Consider the following 27,215-nt stretch of genomic DNA (forward strand, 5'->3'; position numbering starts at 1 on the left):
TGTTTCAGATTAAACAGTTATTCAGAAATATCAGTGAGAGATCTGCCCCAAGGTGAGAAGGCTCTGCATGGCAGGGGGTGTGGGATGGTCTGGGCAGCTGTCTGGAGCGGTGGGCACCCCCAGGGCTTTGGAACTTCATCTCTGAGCAACTGCAGGATCCTGAGAAACTGGTAGAATATTGGGGGCAGGTCTGCTGTGGCTCTGGTAGCCCCCAAGAAACACACATGACTGCAGTGTGCCAGATCCAGAGAGCTGGAAATGCTGACAGTGCTGCAGCCTCTGCAACTCTTGGCACAGACCCTGCAGCAGCTCCAAGGTTTTGCCACATGTCCTGCGCTTGCTCCATGCTCTGGACAGATCCCGCTGTCACTCATCCCCTCATAATGAGCTCTGCAGTCACTCCTGCAACAGGTCCTGTAGCTGTTCCATGTATTGCTATAAGAAAATGAAACAAATTCCTCCCGAGAGGTGCACTGTGGTATTGTACAGGAGGTACAGCCCTGTGGTCACTCCAACCCCTCCAATGAGCCCAGTGGCTGCTAAAACTTCAATCTCAGGTCCTGCGGTGATTCCAGCTCTGGCAATGAGCTCTGCAGTTGCTCCAACTCCTGCAACAGCCCAACAGTCACTTCAGTTCCTACAGTGAATACTATGGCTGTTAAAACCCCTGCAACTAGTTCTGAACTTGCAAACAGAAAAACATAAGAATTAGTTCATATATGTTTGCAAATGCATATATTGTATATGTGTGAAAATATACTAAATATATTATATATGTATAAATACATTTGTCAAAACTATTATCCTTTTCTTTTTCTCTTTTTTCTTCTTCTTTTTCTTCTTTTTCTTCTCTCTCTCTCTTTCTTTTTCTTTTTTTTTTTTCCTCTTTTCTCTTTATCTCAACCCATAAACCTTTAACCACAGCACTGCCCCGAGTCTCTTACTGATCTCCTTGGGACTATTCAATCTGATCCGGTCACACACTGAAGAGCCTCAGAAGATCCCGAGGTCTTCTCAGGGAGCAGCTCCTGAGGTACATTCCTTACACCAGCTTTGAAAGAGGCCTCCAGTTCTCTGGGCCTGCTCTGAAGGAGCCCTCTTGTTATGGCAGTGCTAGCAAGGAGTCCAGCCCTGACACAGCTGTTCGTATTGCCGGATACTGACTGCAGCCCTGATTGCTGCTGTAGAGGCAACAGGACTGTCGTGAGACACACAAGACCTTCAGGACTGCACAAATGAGAGGGCCTGAGAGCACTGTGGTGGTGTAAAGAGATCAGAAATGAAAAGAGCACGTTGAGCTGCTGTCTGCGGCTGTACCTCCCCAAATCCAGACAAAGTAGGAAGAAAGAAGAGCTAAGTAAAAGTCTATTTCGAAACATTTTTAGGTATATTTTAACGTATTCGGGGAATCTGGTTATATGTTTACATGAGCACTTGGAGTGAAAAAAATGCAAATTAAGTAGGAAAGAAGTGAAATAAATTTTTATTTATAAGTTCAATAACATTTTATTTTTTTTTGCACGTTGCGATATCTCACATAATCAAACAATAAAAGATGCATAAAAAATAAAGAACCATCACTGGGAATCCTATGAGGAAGTTGTGCATTTTATGGAAGCTGGAATAGTGCTTATTGCAACACCTTCCTGAGAGCGTGCTTGATCTCCCTGTTCCTCATGCTGTAGATAATAGGGTTCAGTGTTGGAGGAACCACTGCATACAGAAGTGCCACTGTCAGATCCAGGAGTGGGGAGGAAATGGAGCGGGGTTTCAGGTAGGCAAAAGAAGCAGTGCTAAGAAATAGGGAGACCACGGCCAGGTGAGGGAGGCACGTGGAGAAGGCTTTGTGCCGTCCCTGCTCAGAGGGTATCCTCAGCACGGACATGAAGATCTGCACATACGACACCACTATGAAAACGAAGCAGCCAAATACTAAACTGATACTAAAATTGAGAAACACAGTTTCCCTGAGATTTGATTCTGAGCAGGAGAGCTTGAGGATCTGGGGGATTTCACAGAAAAACTGGTTGACAACATTGCCTTGGCAGAGAGGCAGTGAAAACGTACTGCCAGTGTGCAGCAGGGAATTGAGAACCCCAGCGCCCCAGGCAGCTGCTGCCATGGTGGCACAAGCTCTGCTGTCCATCAAGGTCCCGTAGTGCAGGGGCTTGCAGATGGCAACGTAGCGGTCATAGGACATGATGGTGAGAAGGGAATACTCTGCTGAGAGGAAGAAGAGAAAGAAAAAGAGCTGTGCAGCACATCCTGTGTAGGAGATGGCCCTGGTGTCCCAGAGGGTGTTGGCCATGGCTTTGGGGAGAGTGGTGGAGATGCAGCCCAGGTCGAGGAGGGCCAGGTTGAGGAGGAAGAAGTACATGGGGGTGTGCAGGCGGCGGTCGCAGGCTACGGCTGTGCTGATGAGGCCGTTGCCCAGGAGGGCAGCCAGGTAGATGCCCAGCAAGAGCCAGAAGTGCAGGAGCTGCAGCTGCCGCGTGTCTGCCAACGGCAGCAGGAGGAACTCGCTGATGGAGCTGCTGTTGGGCATCTGCTTTTGTTCCTTGCCTCAGAGACCTGTTCAGAGTGCAGAAGATAATGACAAATCCAGATGATTCTCAAAGACATTCCTCCTACTATACTATGAAATGTTTTCATTCTCCTATGACAATATTCATTTAGCAACTCTAATTGAATTTAACTTCATTAAGTTCACCATTCTATAAGCAGAAAAAGCACATGGAGCTTTAACCTTCCTTTCATCTTCTAATCTTATCCCATTTCCCTGGACTTTTTCATCTGTTTCGTGTCTCATATCTTTACCCTCACTGCTGTTAAAATCCTCAGTCCCAACCTTTGTGCCCTTCACTTTCTGTTCTGGAAACATGCCTATTTGCAATATAGGTGCATTATTCTTGTCAACAAAATTGATAATTTCAACTAGTTCCACCCTTGGAAAGGTTCCTTTTTCTTGAAAGGAGAGGCTGAAAACACTTCACGTGTGACAGTTCACATAACAAGCAATTGACTGAAGAAGAATTGGGAGTCTCAGAGTTGTGTTTATGTTTGACAGACTCTTAGACTTCTGCTTCGAATCCTTCCCCCTTCTGTCCAAACAAGAAATAGAAAATTGCTACCTTGGCTCTCCTCTTGCAAAGTACCCACAGAAACTTTCAGCTGTGCAGTGGAGATCCCCCTGCCCCAGGCAGCGGCTGTGGCAGCACAAGCCCTGCTGGGGGGCTCCTTCCCCCCACACGTCTCCCCGCAGCGCCCTGGGCAGCTCCCCGGGCAGGCTGAGTGCTGAGCCTGGCAGGCGGCAGAGTCCCATACCCGGCACACAGCCCCTGGGGCACAGCAGGGACCCTGCTCTGCAGGACAGCCCTGGGCACCCACCTGCAGCCCCGGCTGCACAGCCTGCAGCCGTGCTGGGACACGTAGCCCTCAGGGCTGTGCTTTCATACTGCAGTATGGAAGCCCTCAGGTAAGCAGAAGGCTTTTTCCACTGTAAAGAAACATTCATTGCCTGAAGCTAGATCTGCTTCGGGATGTTCCAGATTAAGTTAACCCTCTATGAATAGCAGCTGCATTACCTACTGCAAGGGACTTACTGTGTCATGGCCTGTGAGCAATGTTCCTGAAGTGAGCTCACAGCCCGCTCACACCGCACACATCCTGTAAGCTCTCTCCTATTTCTCTCGTCTCTGTCTTTCACCTGCCGGCTGTGTGTGCACAAGAGCTGCTCCTGGGCACAGCTGTCTCTCTACAGCTCTGCCCACTTTTATGAGCTCCCTGTGTCCCAGGAGCGCGGCCAAGCTCAGCAGCAGAGGACGTCAGTTTTATCCTTCCCGCTCATTTCCCCTGTGTTGTCCCTGGGTCCTCGTGGCCATCAGCTCCTGAAAGACAACAGTATCATAACGGTTCTTTGAAATCTGCTGAGTTATCCACCAGTCATTTCCTGACATCTGGTGAGTCCTGCTTGAGAATGTTTGATGAAACAAAAAGGGCAACCAGACAAGGACAAGGAGGGTTGAGACAGCTTCTCTGTGCAGGGCAGTGATCCAGCCGAGGCAGTGCAGGCGCCTCATCCCTAGATGGAAACCCTGGGGCAGAAATGGGATTCAGCTCCCCATAGACCCTTGGGAGCTGGGATTCCTCTATTTCAGCTCAGATGTGCACAAGGAGTTGCACAGTGCTGTTTTAATACCTTCTTTAAACAGAACTATAAACAAATAAACAGTAAATGTTTGCTGGATTCTTCCTATTTAAACTCTCTCCAGGTATCTCTCCATTTTGCTGAACAAGTTCTGATAACCTGAAATAGATAACAGGAAGGCACAAGGCACAAGATGCTCTTTAGGTTAGAATGGGTCCCAGGGCTCATTTGCTGCTGAGTCCATCAACCACCAGTGCAGAGAGAAGTTTGCACAAACTGCTCAAGAAGACAAAGTCAGAAGTAACAGTGAAGTTTCTTGGAGTATTAATGGGCCCACTGAGGGCCATTACCAAGTAAGCTTCCCAAGGCACTAGTTAGAGAAGATAATTGGAAGCCATGACAACAGGCTGGGAAAGGCACTCGCATGCTAAGAAACCTCTCCTTTGCCTTACGAAGCAGACAGGTCAAGCCCTGATTGCAAAACCAGAGGTAGGGAGATCCTGTCTCTCATGTTGGCTCAAGGCACTTCCTGGGGCAGTGAGTTGGAGGTCTATATGATGTTAAGTGAAAGACATGGGAATGGAAGATCCTAGGCTCTGCATGTGGTGCAAGGATGCTGTTAAGTTCATATCCCACATGTGCCCTGTGTCTCATCGCAGGATGTGGGGCTGTAGCAATGCAGAGCAAAGAGGGACAAACCTTTCTCTCACCCAGCTGGCAATAAATTGCTTTATGTGCTCCAGGGTACTGTTGGCCTTCCTGGCTGCCTGGGCACACTGCTGACTCACTTCCAATTTTATGTTGAGAAGGACCCCCAATGCTTTTCAGTCAGACCTCTCTTATGTGTCCCATATCCAGTCAGTGTGTATGTCCAGGGTTGCCCATACCCAGGTGCACAATCAGGCACTTGTTCTTGTTATGCGTTATGCACTTGGTGCTTAGTACCAACTGGTACCCACTTCTCTGACTTGTCCACATCTTTCTGCAAGTCCTCTCCAACCTCAGTGGAGGCAACAGCACCTCCTCATCTGGTCTCATCAGCGAACTTGCTCAGAACATCTTCTAGTCCTGCATGCAAGTCATCTGCATAAACATGAAAGGAAAGTGGCCCCAAAATGGAACCCTGGGGAACTCTGACAGTGACCATCTACCAGCCCAATGGAACCCACTGACTATAATTCTTTGGGACAGAACTGCTGGCCAACTGCTCACCCACCACTGCTAGTGAACCTGAAAGGCAAAATGTCAGCGTGCTGGGTCAAACAGACAAACACCAATATGGTTACATATAGCTGCATCAATTTATTTCTCGAAAAGCCATGCTATTATAGGAGACAGACAAGGGCGTCCAAAAATCACACACGCTAATTGGAGGAAAGCTACTGCAATAACAACCCTATAACCCCCCTTCAAAGCCACGAGCCATTCATTCTTTTCCTAGAGATGTCCTTGGTTCTCATGCTGTTTATCCTGCTCCGCAGCTGCTGCTCTGTGAACTCCTTATCTCAATCCATGGCTGCTGCTCTGTAAAATTCTTCTTGTATTACAACACACCACGTTCTGTTTCTGTCTAGCTGTATGCAGGAATTTCTGTCCAGAAGGGTGCTGAAGAAATAGTATCAAAAGCTCTACTGAAATCCTCAAGGATTGCATCAACTGCCTTCCCTTGTTCAGCTCAATGGATAAAGGTGTCATAAAAAGACTTGAAATTAAATAGGACCATCCCCTCGGGATACTGTGTTGTCTGTGACCAATCACAGAATTGTACTTCAGGTGTTTTTCCATAACTCCCACCATCATTTTCTCCGTAATTTTATCAAGCACTGGAGTGAGACTGACAGGTCCATAGTTGCCCGTGTCATCTTTCTTGCTCTTCCTTACAATGTGACAACATTTGCCAGCTTCCTGTCAACAGGTATGACCCTAGATTTATTAGATGCCATTGAAATGCGAGCCCAGAGCATACTAAATTGTCATCAGTGCAAGAACATAGATGTGCCATATCTTTGCAATGCCTTGAAATCCAGACTATGCCACAGATGGAGCAGAGAGGAAGATCTGCCTCTTCTGTTCTGAGCTCATCCTTTCGGTAAGCTGAATATCACTACATACTCCATGGGGACAGGTGCAAAAGACACAATGGGTGCCCTAAGCACGCGGCTGCAGTGGTATTTAGGATGGCCAAGAATACCTCCCTTCTGGCCCTCAGCTGATGCTTCAGAAGGAGCTGTCTATCTCATAGATTTTCCGTCACAGTTTACAAGCACTAGCACAAAACTAGGATCACCCAAGGCACCTTGGGCATCACTGAGAGTCTGTGTATGAGCAGTGCAGTCGCTGTGGAATAAAAACCAAGGATTCAGATGAGGGACTCACACACAGACACCTCACTGTGCACATCTGAACTCAGCTAGGTGAACTTGCAGCTCCTGTGGTTCTTTGAAAAACTGATCCCAATTCAGCCCCAGGGTTTCCATCTGAGGATGAGATGCCTAACGCTAGAATAAGGATGGGATGGTCTGATGATAACAGGACAAATAGAAACGGATTTAAATTAAAAAGGGGAGACATAGGTTAGATGTGAGGAACCTATATTTTTACACAGCAACACTGGAAAAAGTTGCCCTTAGAGGCTGTGCATGCCCGATGGATGGGATCCTGGGTTTACTCTGGGTTTACCCTCACGTCAGTCCATGTTTTTACTCTTACTTTTGTCTAGGTGAACTCTCACTTTACTCAAGGTTTTACTCACAGTTTACCATCAGGGAGTGTGATCGGGAGATGGGCTGGTGGAGTGACTTGCTGACATCCCCGAGGGAAGGCTGCCAGGCAGATACCCCCAGAAAAGTGGTTGACTCCCTGCCCTGTCACAGTCAGACAGACCTGACTGATGAGGAGGGTTGGAAGAGAGTCCCAACTCAACGTCACAGGAGCCCCCCCATGCCTGCATAGCCCTCTACCCCTGCTCCCTCTAAGCAACAGGTTTGACACTCTGAAATCTGAAGGAGATAAGAATGGGGAGGCAATGGAGGATCTGCCTAGGAGGGAACCTAATGCAAGGCAGTCACTACCAAGCCTTGTGACTTCCTCTGCCATGAAAGAAAGAAGGGTGGTCGTGGTGGGTGACTCCCTTCTCAGAGGAATAGAGGGCCCCATTTGCAGACTGGACCTGAGTTGTCAGGAAGTCTGCTGCCTTCTTGGTTTCAGGTCAGGGACATAACAAGGAAACTCCCCATGCTGGTTAGGTCCACTGATTATTTTCCACTACTCATAGTTTAGGTGGGCAGTGGTGAAATTTCTTAGATAAGACTACAAACTAGAAAAAGAGATTTCAGGAATTTAGGCCATTTAGTTCACAGAGTGGGAGATCAAGTGATTTTTTGTTCTATACCTTCAGTGGCAGTGAGGGACACGGAGCAGGCTTGGAAAGCAAAGCAATGAACAGTTGTCTCAGAGACTGGTATTGAGCCAGAAACTTTGAGTTCTTTGATCACAGGGCAGTTTACTTGGCCCATGGTCTGTTATCCATGAATGGAACCCAACTGTCTCAAAGGGGAAAATGAATCCTAGCACAGAAGGTAGCGGGGCTTATTGAAAGAGCTTTAAACTAGCGATGATGGGGGAGGGGACAAAACAAGGCTCACCAGAGATGAGCCTAGGGGAACGCTTCTTGAGCTGGGAGAGAGGCAGATGCCTCAGCTGAAGTGCGTCTACACCAACGCACGCAGCTTGGTCAACAAGCAGGAGGAGCTGGAAGCAACTGTGCATCTGACAAACCATGACCTAGTTGCTATTTCTGACCCATGGTGGGACCACTGCCATGAGTGGAGTGCTGTGATGGATGGTTACAAGCTCTTCAGAAGGGATAGATGAGGAAGGAAGGGTGGTGGTGTGGCCCTTTATATTAAAGAGAGTTTTGATGTTGAAAAGCTTAGGCTTCAGAACAATCAAGACGAGTGCATGTTTGTAAGGATCAGGGGAAAGGCCTGTAGGTGTGACATCTTATTAATGGTCTCTTATAGACCACCTAATCAAGATGAATTGATGGGTGAGGCATTCTATGAGCAGCTTACTGAAGTCGCATGATCGCCAGCACTCATTCTCTTGGGAGACTTCAACTTCTCTGATATATGCTGGGAATATAATAAAGAACAGAGGAAGCAGTCCAAGAGGTTTCTAGATTGTATGGAAGACAGCTTCCTTACGCAGCTGGTATGAAGGCCCACCAGATGTGGTTCCTTGCTAGATCAGCTCTTCACTAACAGTGAAGGACTGGTTGGAGTTTAGAAGGTTGGGGACTGTCTTGGGCAGAGCAACCATGAAATGGTAGAATTCTCTATTCTTGGAGATGTCAGAAGGGTGACTAGCAAAACTACTATCCTGAACTTCTAGAGGGCGGACTTTGACCTGTTCAGGACACTTGTAGCACGGGTCCCTTGGGATTCGCTCCTTATGGGTAAAGGGGTACAGGAAGCCTGGACACTCCTCAAGATGGAAATCTTAAAGGCACAAGATCAGGCTGTCCCTGAATGCCATCAGGTGAGCCATAGGGGAAGAAGACCAGTGTAGTTGAACTGGGAAAAACTGTTGAGACTCAGGAAGAAAAAGAGAATCTCCGTCGTTGAGACGAAAGGACAGGATACTTAGGGAGATTACAAGGAAGTTGCTAAGGTATGAAGGGAGGAATTTAAGAAGCTACCTTACTTCCTTGTCCATTAGTCCATGCCCAGAGCTTCTCAGCCATGTCCCTGTCAACTGTAAGCTCCATGCAGAGGTCAAGTGGGACACAGAGGGCACAGCCTTCTGCTGGGTGGATACAAGTGTTGGTTGAACTGGACAGGACAAGCCTTCCCACCATGCCCTCGTGGGAAAATGGCCACCCCAAGAATGGCAGTCTGCCTCCTCCATGACCCCATCTGAAATGCTCCTGCACTGATTGATTAAAGGGCTTTTAACCAGGTCCAAAGGGCGAAGGGTGGGGAACTGGATGTGACAGAGAAGGGCTGAGGGATGTTGTTGGTGTTGGAGATTGCAGAGAAAGCCTCTGAGTTGTTCCATAGGACTGTGTGAGGATTCCTCAGAGAAGGTCTTACTGCCAATACCCCATCCTAAATCTTACTGTGTACCCTCTGGGGGTAACCCCAACCTGCTGCTGCCCAAAATTGCCTGTAGACCAGTGCGGGTAGCATGAGAAATAAACAGGACAACTCAAGAGAAAACCACAGAGCACTTCCTTTCATGCAGGCTTCTGCTTCTGAGCAAGGCCCTGAACACCAGTACCACAGTGTCGATGCAAGGCCCAGACAGGCTAAATCAAAACATGCTTCTGTTAGGGGATGCTTTCTGAAGAGTCTTTACGCTAATGAGAAGACCACAAACATTCACTCAGCGAACTCCAAATCTCTGTGCCTTTGCGGGCCTAGGGTCTTGTTTGTCTCACAGAGACATGGTGGGATGGTTCCCACCTCTGAACTGTAGGAAAGTAGGTACAGACTCTTCATTACGATTAGGCAATGAAGATGAAGAAATGCTGCTGCTGTCTGTGAGAGTGCACTGAGCTCTGCCTGGGGATGGCAGAGGAGCCAGCTGAGAACTGATGGAAAGTTCTCAAAGTGGAGAGCAGCAGATTCTGTTCCTTGCTTCCCGATCCGGAAGAACAAGAGGAGGAGGACAAGCAGGTATCTGAGTTACAGCTGGGATGGAATTGTTTTCTTCAGACTGTCTGCTATGGTGCAGTGTTTTGGTTCTAAGAGAAAAACAATGTTGATAACACTCTGATGTTTATAGCTGCTGCTAAGCAGTGTTCTACAGAGCCAAGGCCATGGTCAGTGGAGTGCTCAAGGAGCTGGGAAGGAACAGACTGCGCACAGCTGACTGGAAGTGGCCAAAGGGACATTTTGTACCACTTGACAGCAAGCAGAAATTGTATTGAAAGGGGTGGGAGTTCATCTCAGTCTTTTCACTGCCCAGGGCCCAGCTGAGCATCAGTCTGGTGGTGATGAGCAAGTGCTTGTGCATCAGTTGTTACATACAATTCCATATCAACAGATATACAGTCAGAACTATTACTCCTCTCCTTTTATATCTCTTAGTAAACTGCTTTGTTACAACCCACACGTTGTACTTTTTTTCCCCAATTCTCATCTCCATGCCACTGGGAATTGGGCAGTGCACAAAGCACTGTGTGCTGCTCAGCCACATGCTGGATTCAACAACCACCATCATTCGGGTGCCCGATGAGAGGCTCCAAGGGTTGAGATAACAGCACATCTGTCCAGAGCGAGATAACACAGGGGTTTGTGGGAGCTGGAGAACTGCAGGCCATGATGCTGAGAGTTTCCCTATTTGTGGAGACTGATGAGTCTTCTCATGAAGCTGCATTGCACAGCTCCTTGCTTGCTGCTTGTTTTCCCTGCTGCATCATTTGTCAACTTGGGATGCTGGATTAGGGTATTTATTTTGCTATGCTGTTTGACCTTGGTCTATATCACAATAAAATTGGCAGCCAACAAAGTGAAGTTTTGTGCACATTCAGCTCTGTAGTCATCTTTGTGTTTTGAAAGTAATATTGTTGGTATGATTAGGAATTACACATTTTACGTTGTCTTCTCTGGGAGCCAGGGGTATTCAAGGAGTGACTGGATATTGTGTTGAGGGACATGGTTAAGTGGGAGCTATAGGTAATAGCCTATATGGATAATGACCTATGAATGGTTGGACTGGATGATCTTTTAGGCCTTTTCCAACCTTGGTGACTCTATGATTCTGTGACTGAGGTTAAACATTATTCAGGAATATCAGTGAGAGATCTACCCCAAGGTGAGAAGGCTCTGCATGGCAGGGGGTGTGGGATGGTCTGGGCAGCTGCCTGGAGTGGTGGGCACCCCCAGGGCTTTGGAACTTCATCTCCGAGCAACTGCAGGATCCTGAGAAACTGGTAGAATATTGGGGGCAGGTCTGCTGTGGCACTGGTAGCCCCCAAGAAACACACATGACTGCAGTGTGCCAGATCCAGAGAGCTGGAAATGCTGACAGTGCTGCAGCCTCTGCAACTCCTGGCACAGACCCTGCAGCAGCTCCAAGGTTTTGCCACATGTCCTGCGTTTGCTCCATGCTCTGGACAGATCCCGCTGTCACTCATCCCCTCATAATGAGCTCTGCAGTCACTCCTGCAACAGGTCCTGTAGCTGTTCCAAGTATTGCTATAAGAAAATGAAACAAATTCCTCCCAAGGGAGGTGCACTGTGCCAGGAGGTACACCCCTGTGGTCACTCCAACCCCTCCAATGAGCACAGTGGCTGCTCCAACTTCAGTCACAGGTCCTGCGGTGATTTCAGCTCTGGCAATGAGCTCTGCAATTGCTCCAACTCCTGCAATAGGAAAAGAGCCTCTCCAGTTCCTACAGTGAACCTTGGGGCTGTTAAATACCCTGCAACAGGTCCTGGACTTGCAAACAGATATGCATATAAACAATTATCATCTATGTATCATATGTATATGTACTAGTACATGCACATATGTTAGCCACTGCCTATATTGTATATATGTGAAAATATACTATATATATAAGATATGTATATATGCATTTATCATATTTATAATCGTTTTCTTTTTATCTTGACCTTAGACCACAGATTCTAAACCTCAGCACTGCCTTGAGTCCCTTACAGATCTCCTTGTACTTCTGAAACTATCCCTGGCAGTCAGTGAAATGCACCAGAATATCTTGAAGTCTTCTCAGAGAGCAGCTCCTGAGGTATATTCCTTACACCAGCTTTGGAAGAGGCCTCCAGTTCTCTGGACCTGCTCTAAAGGGGCCCTCTTGTTATGGCAGTGCCAGCAAGGAGACCAGCTCTGACAGACCTGTTCATATTGCTGGCTACTGACTGCAGCCCTCGATTTCTGCTGTATAGGCAACAGACAGTCGTGAGACACACAAGACCTTCAGGACTGCACAAATGAGAGGGCTCGAGAGCACTGTGGTGGTGTAAAGAGATCAGAAATGAAAAGAGCACGTTGAGCTGCTGTCTGCGGCTGTACCTCCCCTAATCCAGACAAAGTATGAAGAAAGAAAACCTAAGCAAATGTCTTTTTTGAAAACATTTTAGGCATCTTCTAACGTATTCAGGGAATCTGGATACATGTTTACATGAGCTCTTGGAGTGAAAAAATGGAAATTAGGTAGGAAAGAAGTGTAATACATTTTTATTTATGAGTTCAATTTTTTTTTTTTTTTTTTTTTTTTTTTTTTTTTTTACGTTGCTATATCTCACATAATCAAACAACCAAAGATGCATAGAACATAAAAAACCAACACTGGGAATCATATAAGAAAGTTGTGCATTTTATGGAAGCTGGAATAGTGTGTATTGCAACACCTTCCTGAGAGCGTGCTTGATCTCCCTGTTCCGCATGCTGTAGATAATAGGGTTCAGTGTTGGAGGAACCACTGCATACAGAAGTGCCACTGTCAGATCCAGGAGTGGGGAGGAAATGGTCGGGGACTTCAGGTAGGCAAAAAAGCCAGTGCTGAGAAATAGGGAGACCACGGCCAGGTGAGGGAGGCACGTGGAGAAGGCTTTGTGCCGTCCCTGCTCAGAGGGTATCCTCAGCACGGACATGAAGATCTGCACATACGACACCACTATGAAAACGAAGCAGCCAAATACTAAACTGATACTAAAATTGAGAAACACAGTTTCCCTGAGATTTGATTCTGAGCAGGAGAGTATGAGGATCTGGGGGATTTCACAGAAAAACTCGTTGACAACATTGCCTTTGCAGAAAGGCAAACAAAACGTACTGGCAGTGTGCAGCAGGGAATAGAGAAGCACAGTGCCCCAGGAAGCTGCTGCCATGGTGGCACAAGCTCTGCTATCCATCAAGGTTTCGTAGTGCAGGGGCTTGCAGATGGCAACGTAGCGGTCATAGGACATGATGGTGAGAAGGGAATACTCTGCTGAGAGGAAGAAGAGAAAGAAAAAGAGCTGTGCAGCACATCCTGCATAGGAGATGGCCCTGGTGTCCCAGAGGGTGTTGGCCATGGCTTTGGGGAGAGTGGTGGAGATGCAGCCCAGGTCAAGGAGGGCCAGGTTGAGGAGGAAGAAGTACATGGGGGTGTGCAGGCGGCGGTCGCAGGCTACGGCTGTGCTGATGAGGCCGTTGCCCAGGAGGGCAGCCAGGTAGATGCCCAGCAAGAGCCAGAAGTGCAGGAGCTGCAGCTGCCACGTGTCTGCCAACGGCAGCAGGAGGAACTCACTGATGGAGCTGCTGTTGGGCATCTGCTGTTGTTGGGCTTGGAGTCCTGTTCAGAGTGCAGAAGATAATGACAAGTCCAGACCATTCTCAGACACACTCCTCCTGCTATACTATGAAATGTTTTCATTCTCCTACAACAGTGTACATTTAGCACCATTACTTGCCTTTAATTTCATATATTTCAGCATTCCTTAAGCAGAAGCAGCATATGGAGCTCTAACCTTCCTCTTCTTTTCTTATCCCTCCTCCCTGGATATTTTCATGTGCTTCATGTCTCATATCTTTAACCCAACTGCTCTTAGAGCCCCCAAAACAGCCTCTGTGCCATTCAGTGTGAATCCTAAAAAGCTGCCTGTTTGCAGATTGAGTGAATTATCCATGTCTACTGAAAATTAAGATTCCCTCAGAACAGGAAAAGGAAACCCCCTGCCTTGGCTATCCTCAAGCAAAGTGCCCTCAGAAACATACTGTTGTGCAGTGGAGCTGTGATCCCCTGCCCCAGGCAGCAGCTGTGGCAGCACAAGCCCTGCCGGGGGGCTCCTTCCCCCCACACGTCTCCCCGCAGCGCCCTGGGCAGCTCCCCGGGCAGGCTGAGTGCTGAGCCTGGCAGGTGGCAGAGTCCCATACCCGGCACACAGCCCCTGGGGCACAGCAGGGACCCTGCTCTGCAGGACAGCCCTGGGCACCCGCCTGCAGCCCCAGCTGCACAGCCTGCAGCCGTGCTGGGACATGCAGCTCCCCCCCACACACACACCCCGTAGATCTTATGCTGCAGCACAGAAGCCCTCAGCTGGACCAGAAGGCTTTTTCCACAGTAAAGAAACATGCATTACCTGCTGCCAGTCTGCTATGGAATGTCGCATATTTTGTTAACCCTCTATTAAAAGCAGCTGCATTGCCTACTGCATGAGACTTACCGTGTTGTGGTCTGTGAGCAATGCTCCTTCGTAGAGCTCACAGCCCGCTCACACAGTACATATCTTGTAAGCTCACTCCAATTTCTCTCCTCTCTTTCTGTCACCTGCAGGCTGTGCTGTGCACAAGAGCTGCTCCTGGGCACAGCTGTCTCTCTACATCTCTGCCCACTTTTATGAGCTCCCTGTGTTTTAGGAGCCCAACCCAGCTGAGCAGTAGAGGATGTCATTTTTATCCTTCCCACTTGTCTCCCCTGAGATTTCCCTGCATCATCATGGCCAACAGTTCCTGAAAGTCAACAGCATCATGACTGTGCTTTGAAATCTGTTGAATTTAACAACAGATTTCAGGTGGTCAGTGACAAATTCCTGACATGTGGTTAAGCCTCTCAGAGAGTGTTTGCTAAAGCAAAAAGGAGCACACAGACAGGGACAGGATACCATAGAATCATAGAAACACCAAGTTTGGAAAAGATTTAAAAGATCATTCAATCCAGCTGTTCACCTAACACCAATAGCTCCCACAAATCCATGGCCCTCAACACAACGTCCAATGATTCCTGGAACACCTCCAGGTTCGGTGAATCCACCCCCACCCTTGGCAGTCCATGCCAGGTCCCAAAGTTCAGGACGTGGCATTTGGTCTTGGTGAAACTCATCCCATTGGCTTCAGCCCAGATCTCCAGCCTGTCCAGATCCTTCAGTAGGTCCTTGCTAATGACAGACAGGTCCACACTCCCAGCCAATTTGGTGAAATCAGCAAACCTACATAGGATGCACTCAGTGCCCTCATCCAGGTCATCAATAAAAATATTGAAGAGGACAGGCCTGTCTGGAGGCGTTTTTGGGGAAGTAACTTGGCTTGGCGAAAGATCAGACGCTTCCTTGAAAATCCATGGTTAAATTATGTAGGATGGAGTTGGGGAAGAGATACAAAGCCACTGCCCCAGGGCATCAGCCTGCGCTCTGCTGTGGGTCAGGAGTTGTGGAAGGGTCCTTGATGCATCTCCTTCCCCGCAGCACCAGGGCTGAGCACGGGGCAAGTTGCTCCGTTGCTTTCATCCGATGTGTTACTCTTGCTTTCGTTTACCTAAGTACACCAATTAATTGGTCATAAAGTTGTTCAGGCTTTTCATTAATAGGGAACGTGAGTGATTTACAGCCCCTGGGAATAATCCATCAGATGAGCCGTGGAGCTCAGGCTGGCTGTTTTCAGAGAGAGGCTACGCGGCGATGCTGCTTGCATAGCAAGGAGTCGTGCTGCAGCCATTGGTATTCAAGGAGTGCTGCCCAAAGGGAATTTTTTAAAGATAATTATGTCGTTTTCTCCTTTCCTTCCCCTCTTCCTACTGCACTTTGCCGACACGATGTGATGGAGACATAGCGGCGTGGGCTCCCTCCCCTCAGTGTGCGTAGGGTTACTGTTCCCGCAGCACAGGGAGGCAGCCGCTGTGGAAGGGAAGAGCCTTCCTGGATCACAGCACTCATAAATATCAGATGGAACCAGCAGGAAGGAATTTAGGTTGGGAGTAAAATGACACAAAGCCCCGTGTTGGTTTTACGCAGGTGTGGGGAAGCCTGAACAATTATTCTTTCTGCGCTGACAGTTGAATATTTCTTCCCTTTGCCTTACTGTGGTATTTCAGTTTCCTTGGCAACCAGGGTGGGTTTTTTTTTTTTTGCAGGCTGGCAAACCCTCCCAAGAGCAAATACAGGGAAGCAGGTGTTGGCCGTGGCTTTGCACATTGCTTGGGCTCCTCCAGCTGTGGTTCTATAGGATGCTCCTTGGGCCATGCCATGAGCTGAGTTCTGCGCGGCATCGCCGCGTGCCACCAATAGTGTTACCTGAAGGACTTAGGCTGCAGACTGTGCTGAAGTTATCAGCATTCCATTTTTCAGAGGGTGAGTTAAGTGTGCAGAAGGGCTGAGGAAATCACACCTTGGTTTTCTCGCAGAACGTGGTGCTGTAGTGATATTTTAGGAAGGTATTATTTCTTACCCGTTACCTGTGAGTCACCGTGGTTGCGAGCTCAGCCACCTCATTGCCTTGTGTCTTCCAGATCGTCTCATTGATCCCAATTGCTTCTAATGAGCTGCAGTAATAACCAGCACACCTTATCTTTGGATGCTAAGGAGTATAAAAACTAGCTAATTTAGATCTAACCAGCTTTAATTTAGATCTGTGCTTTGCCACTGGAATAAAAAGAATCTGGGCAACTACAGGCAGAGCTGTGCAGTTGGTTTTTAGCATGGATTCTGTTAGGAAAAGAACCACAAGCTTTTCTTCTTTTCTGCCTGCAGAGGCAAGGCTGAGGTGTCTTGATGCTTTGACCAAAGGGAGATAAAGCTCCTGCAAGCACCATGCTTGGTGCCATGTATATGCAAGGAACTCTATTGCATTTATGTGATTGCTGTGTTTGCACTCTGCGAGTTTCAGTAGGGAAGTGGGTTGTCTGGCCATGTCTCATTGACCACAACTAAAAAAAGCACAAGAGTAGTCACTAAAGAAGTTGATGCTTTGCTGCAAGGTGTAACGTCCCATTTTCTTGCTGATGAAAGGAGGTAAAACCAAACTGCCAGAGTTTAAAAAGGGATTCTTTTCCTCCTAGTACTATATTTGGTAGTAAGAAGACATGAACTGTAATGGAAATGTAATATGGCTTTATAAGCAACAGGTGAAATTAAGGAATTTCAGTTCTTAGTTAAGTGCTCACATTTCTTATGTTCCCCAGTTCCCTTCAGAGTTGAGCTAAAAGCATGCCTAGATAAGCAGCTTTCCAGACTATGGTGGGATGGGAAGTGCTCCAGATAACCCTACTTGGTGAAGTTGGATGTATCTGTTTCTGCTCCCAGGTGGATTCTGGTGGCGCAGAGGCCAGTGGGTGGGTGAGCTTTAAGGTGCTCAGATGTGAATGTTCTTCTCTGTTCATGCCTGATTGACAGAGCAAAATCTTAAAGGTCACACACTGCCCAAATGTAAATGTCTTCACTGACAAGCACATGTAAGTGGGGCCCGTACTCAGTCTCTTGTGCAATACTTTCATCTCTCGGTACGGTTGCTGTTTTGAGTAGTTGGTGTGTTCTGCAGGTCAGACTTCAGAGGAGTACCCAACTGTGAACGATTCCTTTAAATCAGTGCACCTGTCTGCACACCATGCTGCTGAAGCAGTATTTGTTTCTGCTACACCTGGAGGGCTCCTTCAGAGCCGGGAGCTGAGTCCTTTCCAGCAGTGATCATCTGAGTGTGATCCTTCTGGATGGTCTCACTCTGCTGTGCCACTGCAGCAGGAATGAGAGCTGAGGAGACAGTTGTAGTGCTCATCTGAACTGCAAAACAAATCAGCAGGGCCCGTGGCTTCTCCCTACTGAACAGAAAAGAGATGGATTCAGGTACGGTGCCACTTACCCTCTTCTTCTTGAGAAGCATTCTGGTGCTCTCTCTACTCCTTCAGAGATTAAAGTGCCCCAAAATGAGCCCAGTCTGAGCACTCAGAACTGTGGGAGGATGCAGTGCTTGTTGTGCTGACAGAGAAACACTAATACAAACTGCTCCGTGTCTGGTTTGGCCACCTGCACAAAGAGCTGCTGTGGCTGTTCCTTATATGAGCATTTATAAAACCACTTTTGGGTGATGAGAAAATGAAAGCTGGGAGTTCAGCACAGCATTTGCTGTGTCCCTCTCCCATCACAGATTATTAATCCTCATAGGAGCAGCCTACTCTTTTAAAATAAAACCCAAAGAACAGCAACAATAAAGAACAGTGAGTCAAGCAGATGTTACAAGGAACAGGAAGAAGGGGAACATGCTGCCCTTCACTAATTATTGGAGTAGTGCTTAATATCTCACTCTTCTGTGGGCGTATGTTAGGCAGTGAGCTAAGGAGTACTCAGGGCTTTGATTTTTACCTGGAAGATGAACGCCCTTATTCTCAAGAGCATCGCGTTGGTGTGACTGTGCAGGGGGGAGGATGCAGAAAACCTGGAGTCAATCAAAGGACCCCCCAGACATTGTTCTGCTGTCACCTCTGCATCCCATAATGGTTCTGGGATGCTCTCTGACCTGCTGGCACCAGGAATCTCTGCACACTCAGCTGACACACAGCTGGGATTACAGAAGTGCATTGCCTGACTGTGAGCAATAACGAACAGTGAGCTTCGGGAAAACCTGACTAATAAGAGACCTTAAGCACACGTGGGTTTTTAAAGCTCTGTTATGTACCTTTAATCTTCCTGAAGATTATAGGGTGACAGGATTTTCTAGAAACGGGCAGGATTGTTAAAACAGTGTGCGGAGATCAGCTGTGAAATGACTACTTTTATCATAACCTCTCAACGAGACCTCTCTTTATGCTGTTGGGAGATAAGCGTAGGTTGTACCTGGGAAGTTATAATAAATGCTAATTGAGTTTAAGAATCTGTTCTAAAACTGCTGCTTTTTCTATTTCTAAGGAGGGGGAAAGAAAAAAAGGAGGGGGAAGAGGGTAGAATTGTGACTCTTTTGAATGGTGACTGAGCTAATTGACAAAACACGTTATTAGACTGTGCGCTGGAATGCTTTTCTGTGCTCTGTAATGGATCCCCCTAGTTTACAGAAACATGCTTTGTTTAGAAACAACCATGGCTGCATGAGATCTGGATTCACCCACCCGTATGGTTGCAAACACAAATACGTGAGGAATGAGGAGAAAAATTGCTACTGCTCTGTTTTGTAGCTGGTTCCATAAAGCTCACCCTGCTTGCAGCGGACACCAAGCTGCAGCTGGATCCTGCTGTCACCCAGCAGCACCAGTTCTCCTGGCTCTGCAGTGCTGCTGAGATGTGATCTCACAATTGTCAGTATAAGGCTGCACCTTTCTCTGTTTCCTTGATTTTTTTTAATCTGGGTGATGGGCAACAACTCTGACTCTTCTACTGACCGGGTAAGCTGTGGTGGGTGGGTATGTAGGGTGTATAGATAGCCTTTATTTAAATAACAAACACCAACAAACCCCGTCTCCCCAAAAAATATCACTTCCAAGGAACTTTAAAGAATAAATCCTGGCTCACCCCTTGGCATAGGAGATCAAGGACTAAAAAAGTGGCCTAGACACAAATCCTACTTGTCTAAAAGCTTACCAGATGTAGCCCGGTGGGCTGACCTGGCTCAGCTTCTTTGATGCAGCCTGATGCCTTCAACTTGACTTTCTAATGCTGTCCCTTTGCTCCCCTGAGAGATGCTTGCTCTTCTTTTCATCTCGTTTTCAGCTGTGACAGAGTGCATCCTTACTTTGCTAGAGCCAAGGCAGGTTTGTCCCTCCTAATAAGCAACAGACTCTGTTGTCCTTCTGTCTGTTGAGGTGTTTTGTTTAAGGCATCATCTTTTCACACTCCTCTGCTTCCTGCAGCTTCTAATTAATTTTGATAATGAGATACTTATTGCCACAAGAGTATTCAAAATGTAGGTACAATTAACTATTGGGAAATTGGCCCTCCTCCTCCATGGAGGAATGGAATGGCATTGACTATTCCTGGCAGTGACTTCTGTTTTCCATCATGGATGGAGGTCATTGCCAGGAACTGCACAGCTTCTTCCCTTTGGGTTTTGTGGCTGTTTCTGGAGCAGGTCCTGCTCCTGTCTGCATTCTGCCCTGGCTAAAGTGAAAGGAGCTGTGCCAAAGCTGCTTCCTGATGAAAGGAGCAGCGACACATTCCCCTGTGGGCCCTTACAATAGGCAGGGGAAAAAGCACTTGTGAAGATTCAGTCTTGGCCGTGTGTATGTAACAGGCAGTGCTCCTGCTTCTGACCCTCCTTCAAGTCACCATGCCATCCAAAGAGCTCTAGTGAGGCTGAGATGGCACTGGAAGTGTGTCCTCAGGTTGTGGGCTCTTCTGCCAGCAGTGCCAATAGCAAAGGAGCATGCTGCCTGCTGAATTACCCGTTTGACAGCTTATATGCACGTAAGCTGGTACTGGTGATTTATTTATTTACTGTTGGCTCTCCATGACCCCTCTACTGCAAATGTTGTATGACTGCAGCCAAGCCCCTCTGTAGGTCCCCATGTCCCTAAGAGCTGTGTTGGCAGCTAAAGGTGAGAGCTGGTGCCTGCCCTTGACCTAATTCTGGAGCTTGTGTGTACAAATCCATCCCATAGTATTCATTCCCCCGGAGCAGACTTCAAGTAGAACGTCATTACGCATAAAACAGCAACTAGGGAAGGGAGAAAATATCAAAGGGCTGATGTTAATGCATGATGCAAAGTGCCATGTGCCACAGAAATTTAAGTACTCTGTGTAGCTATGGGGATTGAACTCGGTGCTTCAAGGCACAGCAGCATCCAGAAGCCAAGTTGGATGAGATCATCAACAGTAATGCATTCAAACCTCTGTAGGTTGAAAGCAGAAGGTGATGGTGTTTCAGGGGTTGCACGCTCCTGCTATCAGTAGGAGAAGCCCAAAGTGTGTTTTGTGGGGACATAGAAACCCTTAACCCACCTGCCTGACTGGCTGGAAATGGAATTGTGAAAGTCCAGGTCACTGCTCAGGGTGAAAAGAGCTGTTAAGGCTTAACATAGCCTGAAGTTGTACCTTCTGTGTTTGTGTCGGATAAAGGTGGGAAGAATCTGAAATCCTGTGCCAATTATTCATAGTGGTTATTAATCACCGATGAGGGTTGGGATCAGATGATCTTTAAGTTCCTTTCCAACCAAAGCTGTTGTATGATTCAAGCCATGCTATTGCCAGGCTGTGTGCATGAATGCAGTTTTGGTGGGGTCCTCCTTCACACAGTTTATACCTACAGATCATCAACTCTGTCATTTGTTAATTATTAACGTGATATCAAAAGCTTTTGTATTTTAAAAGCCACAGAAACCTTTGCTATTAAGCAGTACCTACCGCAACTTTGAAGTTCTTTGGTTCAGGGATTAACCATGCATAATCCTTTGGGTTTCTTTCTTTTGATGGTTAAAATGTACTAAGGACTGCTTCAAAGAGAAAGCAATGACGTGGCATGATAAAACAGCCACATTTAACTGTTTTTCCTGGTACAAACAGCAAAAACCTGCAGATTTGAGGTTGTTTGGAAGGTGTAATAAACACTCTCTGATGACATATGAGGCTAAAGGTTACTCAGCTTTCTTATGATGTTACATTAGGAATCCTGATGAGCCATTTCCACAGAGGGAAACTACTCATTACACAGAAGAAAGTGCAAATATGGGAGGTAATTTCTTGCATGTCTGTAGGGAAAGACAGGTGGTCTGCATTGAACAGAGGGGGAGGGCTGTCTAATGGAAGGATGAGTGGGGATGTCTGCCATTCAGAGCTTATCGGGTCAATGAAGGAAATACTTTCCTGTTTTCTTTCTTTTCTGTTCATGTGAAGAAAATAGCAATACAGAATTCTTCAGATGTAATACTAGGAGGGTGGATATGCTCACTGAGGTACAGGGCAGTGGAATCTATTTTTACCTTAAATTGCAAGTACCGGACCAGAAGCATAGTGCTTTTTCAAGCTTATAAGCTCTCTTACAGAACTGTTTGCCACAAAAGAAAATATGAGATCTGTAGGTAATTGTATTTTGGATGCAAGATGTAGAAATCATTTGCAATTTCACATTTTACATTTCCATATGTTTCAAATCACAAGACAATGAGAACCGTGTTTGTAATTTATAGCAACCGTGTGAGATCATATAGTTGCCTCCATTCTAGGACAGGCAGAACAATTGGGAACCTATGCGTTGCATGTTGGTACCTTTTCAGCTTTTATGGCATGTAAATCCAGACATCCTTAGCTGAATTTGGTAACTTCTGTAACCTAGTTCTTATCAATAAGTATAGGATCTTATATGTGTGAGTCTGTCTGTATGCCTGTAATCTATAGTCACAGCCTGAGATCCCTAAACTTCAGCCATCTCTACTAGTGTTGCTATATTCCTATTTTCCTGATAATTAGCAATTAGAAATAATTAGAAACTTCAGACAAATTCAAAATAGGAATTAGTCTCAAGTAAATTCTTAGCAGTGGAGAAGTAGGTAGGACTGAGATGCCCAGATGGGGGCTGCACTCAGTGCTTCTCTGTTCTGCTCCAGCTGGTTCAAGTTTCTGGGAGGGGACAGGGAAGTGCTGCAATGAAGTCGTGGGAATGTGAAGAGGTGCAAGGCCGCACGTTAGAAAGTTTACTTCTAAAACCTCAGACGTTTGACTTCAGACATAGTGAGGGCTTGAGCAGGGTGTACCCCCCATGCTCCAATTGCTCCAAAAAAAGTTTATTTTGGACAGAGCACTTCAGGCTTGAACTGCTGTTGTGAGTTTGTGCAAGCAGCAATATACAGATGAAGGGCTTTGGAAGACCTCCACCCCATCTCTAGCTTCTTGATGCAGGATTGCTCTGTTTTTGATGTATGATTCCTTATTTAAGGTCATTGAAGCTAATGCTGCAGTCAGGTCTTTCATGATGGATGTTTTTCTTAAGTCTATTTCACCCACCTGATTGCATGGCCTCAACCAAAGAGGAAATAAGGCAAATGAGGCAAGGAAGCTACTGGAGATGGTTCTTTGGTTTGTGCTGAGCCTTTGAGCTCCCATTTATAACCTGCTGAAGTCACATCGATACCACCTTCCACTACCAGTCCCTCCCCCCCAAAATCAAATGCCCACCTCTTTTCCTTTTGTCTCTCCACCAAAAATTAACAAAGAGTTAAGTGTTATTTGGAAGTTCTTCGTCTCAAAGTGTTCTCTTAGCCATTTGTCTGTATGTTTCCAGGTATCTGTGGCTAGGGAGTTTTAAACGAGTAGAGAACAACTCTGGTTTGACAGCTGTGTGCTTTGAAACAAATCTAGTTGATTACTTCTGCTTTTTTTTTAGCTGAAGTTGACTACAGACATCAGTCCTTAGTGCTTTTACTTCAAAATATATGTATTTATTTCAAAGCTCGTGCTTATTTGCAATCCCAGCTTTGTACACAGTTGATTATTTTCATATTATTTCCCACTTGAATGAAAATCATCTCAGGCAGTATTACAGATTCAATTTTCATTGCTAGTGCACATCTGTAAATATATTTTCAGTGAATATTTGTACACATAGTTGAATGTTTTCTTTCTGCAAAGTGTGTGCCAGGAATGACTGTATTTAAGAGTCGTACACCTGGTATCAGTGTGATTAGAGGTAAGATTGCTCCCCAGTTTTAGAAGGAATTTACACTGCTTGCTCACTTGTTGCCATGGTGCCACTGGTTTTGTTTCTGTAAATGTAGGACGTGCTTTCTTTGTAAAGGGCCTGTGAGTTCACTATTGGCTGCTTGGAGTGCAGATTGCTTTAATCCTCATAGTTTAAACAGGCAAGTGTGAGGATGTAAATAGAATAGGCAGAGAAACATCTAAGTGGCTTACCAGAAAGAATCCTATGGATGCATCCCCAAAAGTTTCAGTTGTTGGCTCCAATTTGTGTTCATTCTCACTGCTTTGCTTTCTTCAAACACACAAGGCTAACAAGGCAGGTCCTGAGCCTCTCAGAAGAGCAAGGAGCAGTGTGACTTACTCTGGATGAGTGGTAGGCATTAGAGAAAGCAAGAAAATACTTTTAACATTCTCTGTCATTGTTTCAGGGTCTGAATGATTTGGCTGAAACAAGGCATCTGTGTCATGGAGCAAATATTCATCTGGTTCTACTTGTTGTGGAGGTGATGGGGGCAACTGAGAAACAGTGGAATGCCAGCAGTGTGAAGCAAACCTTCAACTCTGTCTTATCCCCCTGACAGCACATTTAGGTGATTGTATTTGTGACAGTGGATGAGGAATGGTAGAGCCTGATTTGTGTACGTGCTCCAAATAAAGTGCTGATTTCAGCATCAGCTGAGATGTGTTAAAAGTAGTGGTATTTTTATTCCATCCTGCTTTAAGTCTGACCGTCAAGAGCACTTGGGTATTTTCTGCAGTGTTAGGAAAAACATTGTACTTTGTGCTACCTGCTGTCTGTGCTCCAGGGTCTATTAAGGGCTACCGAGCTCGAGGGCTTGAGGTTTGGTTTGCTGGTTGCAGAACAAAGTGAGAGAACAGCTGATGGTTCTGTGTGTGGTTGTTGCTCTGTGGCACAGAAAGGTTGGCACCTGTAATGAAGTATGGATGTCTAAACAGTACAGTGCACACAGTAAATAAACTTTGGTCATCTGAGGGTGAACTGACCAAAGCTCTGCAAAGCAGGAAAAAGTAGATTTGCTTTGGTTCTTTTTGTTTTTTGTTTTTTTTTTGTTCTTCTTTTGAACACACTATTGCATAATAGTTTGATTTGTGGGAAATGTTTGAGAAATAGAGAATCTTCCCTTTTCCAGGTACTTGTGGGCTGTCTGTGAGAAGCAGCAGCTATAGCACTCATGTCCTGTGGTGCAGAGCGGGCCCATATGTCTTCACCTCTGGGGGGAACTGATGCTGTTTACTGTGAAAGATAGTCTCTTGTTTTCCTCTAGAATAGTCAAATCCTCCTCTGAGGAATCCCTAAATTACAAGATCAAATCATTGCTTGGATGCACCGAGCGTGAGGATTCTGCTTGAGAAGCACAAGCTTCTTGAATTGCTGCATTGTGCAAAGGGAGAAGGAATCCTGGCTTTCTGAACTGTAGCTCAGGTAATAAGGGAAGATGATCCTGATGGCCACAGCTTTTCAGTGCACCTGGTGCAGGGAAGAGCACTGTGGGAGAAGAAGAGGAAGAAGGATCCAAATGCTTCAAATGGAGTAGGACAGGGAAAAAAGCACAGTTTTCTCAGTTTATGTTAGAATATTGCTGTATACCAGAAGCACCAATGTGTTAAAATGCCCAGGTATTGTGCAATGGTTGCAGAACGGGCTCAGATAAGGCCTGGTGCTTCTGGGTTCTGTTTCACAGCACTGGAGAGTTCATACTGCAGTATATATCTTGCTTGTTATTTACCAACCATCCTTTTTGCAGTCCTAGAAAATTTATCAAGTTAACTCCCCTCTCTCCCACACACAGTTTTAGTATGTCCACTTGTATGGGAGAGAAAATGCAATTAAACCCTTGCTTTTATCATGGTGTTATTAGGGTGAGAAAGTGCTGACAAGGCCTCTGCCTTCAAACTTGCTTCAATCTAATTGTTCTCCATTTGTGGTTCTATAGTTGACTTTTTAACTGAGCTTTTCCTCCCCTCAAATTCAACTTGAGCTGCATTTTTTCAACATAATAATGTTGCTTAAAAGGAAGGGGGGGGGGGGGGGGGCACAAACATGGCTCTGTAATTTTGTCTTCATTTGAACTCTTTATGATGTTGTTGGCATTGGGAAAGAAGATGGAGGAGTGTGGAAGGGGTTGATGGAGGAGGTGAAACTCAATGCAGCTACTCCTGTTGATAAAAGGTGGTAAAAGGTGGGCAGATCCAGGCTCTGGTCAGCTCAGCATAGCAGCAAGAGCTGGGGGGAGAAAATAATGGTTGTTGCAGTAGTAGATAACATCTTCAAGCAGTATTAATTCAATTGGAAGGTTGTAATAAAACCATTTATTTTCAAAAAATACCAGCAGAGGCCAGTTGTGTTTTCCTCATATGCAGAGCAGTTGTCAAAGGAGGTCATCAAAATGATGATTCCTCGTCTGCCCTGCTTCTTATGTCCTTGACTATTTTTATTCACTGTTTTCATAGCTAGCACATCCTCCTATGCAGAGTTCTCTGCAAATAAGCCCAAATTAAAAGTCTATTAATATTTATTTTTCTCCCCGTGAAGCAAAAAGATTTTGCGTTGCTTTTATTACAGCATTATCCTTGGTGTCAGGTAATCTATCTGAAAAGATATAAAAAGAGAGTCACACTTAGAAGGCTTTTTCACGTTCTTGAAACTGAAGGCAAATATTGACTCTGCTTTTCCCTCTAGAAGAGAAATCTGGTTGTTTTTGTATATAGGCTTCTTATCTAAGATTCAATTTGAAGGGGAAGTGACTTTGCTGCTTTTGTCAATTAGCAAGTCAGCAGTTTCAGAACTTACATGTGATTTTAACATAGTTACCCGAGGATGCATTTGAATTTGGTGTAGATACACTTATTCCACATTATGAAATTGTTTCTAACATCGTTTGCCTTTCAGAGAATTTCAAACCTAAATTGCAAGTGAAAGCTTTATAGTTACAGGCGCTGAAAGTTTGCTCACTCGTGAATGCAAACATGACGGCGGGGTGTGTGTGTGAATGCAATCTGATAGCAGAAAGCAAAGCATTGCATTCTGCAGTTGGACTCCGTTGTGTCAGAAGCGTGAACGGAGATGTGTGTTCCACCAAAGGGAGGACTTATGGTCTCTTTGCTAATCTGCAGAGCATTGAGTCCGCTTGGTGTGTCAGCTGCTGGGGAGTTCTGTTAGGAGTTCAGTGAAGGAAAAAAGAGGGAACACAGATGGATGGAAGTCTATGCTTGCTTCTATGTTGGAAATGCATCTGCCTAAAAAGAAAGTATATGAATGATACAGGATCATAGTGTTTATTTTGTTTCACATGCCCTGTGAAAAAGGGGAAACAATAACCCTTTCTTCGAAAGCAGTATTTATCTTGAAAGTGCCTGTTTGCTGTTGGACGGTGAGCATTTGAGGTCCCTAAAGAAGTTAAAGCATCCATTACTTTCTGGTTTTCCAAGAGTAGCTGCACAGAAAGTAGAACATTACTTTTATAACCTGTCTTCCTTTATAGATTGATGGATAATGGTGGTATTGTGAACTTTCAGTCAAGGTTTTGCTGAGCCTTTTGTGTTTTCCAGGTAAGGCAGATGTGCTGAGTGAGAACAATGTTACAAAGAAAAATTAAAATACTGAATGTCCTAAAATAGCTTAACAGGGAAAGATGATACACAAGACTTAGGACTCTAAGTTACTTCTATCTCTATTCAAGGATTGTCAAACTCTCTACAGTCTGCATCCCTGA

General features: G+C 45.9%; 2 protein-coding genes across 10 annotated transcripts in view; one reads left to right on the forward strand and one right to left on the reverse strand.

The window, feature by feature from the left end:
• LOC146755455 (receptor-type tyrosine-protein phosphatase T-like) overlaps window positions 1-27,215 on the forward strand; it is a 353,697-nt gene that overhangs the window by 251,364 nt on the left and 75,118 nt on the right. The window contains exon 13 of one of the 9 annotated variants that reach the window (XM_085525438.1): window positions 925-1,100. The exons of the other annotated variants lie outside the window; for them this stretch is intronic. Within the exon in view, the coding sequence (XP_085381564.1) occupies window positions 925-947 (23 nt within the window). The 3' untranslated portion in view covers window positions 948-1,100. Of the gene's footprint in view, window positions 1-924; window positions 1,101-27,215 lie in introns of those variants that run through there. 9 annotated transcript variants of the gene reach the window in all.
• Window positions 1,443-2,545, reverse strand: LOC146755456 (olfactory receptor 14J1-like). Its single transcript, XM_085525440.1, has one exon. The coding sequence runs from the start codon at window positions 2,543-2,545 to the stop codon at window positions 1,631-1,633; it is 915 nt and encodes a 304-aa protein (XP_085381566.1). The 3' UTR covers window positions 1,443-1,630.

Source organism: Coturnix japonica, chromosome 32 (assembly GCF_054131305.1).
Source record: "Coturnix japonica strain WE chromosome 32, WE-NBRP24, whole genome shotgun sequence".
In the NCBI taxonomy this organism is placed as follows: Eukaryota; Metazoa; Chordata; class Aves; order Galliformes; family Phasianidae; genus Coturnix; species Coturnix japonica.

Coding starts and splice junctions, on each gene's coding strand:
- LOC146755456 (XM_085525440.1), bottom strand. CDS start 2,545: ATGCCCAACAGCAGCTCCATCAGCGAGTTCCTCCTGCTGCCGTTGGCA.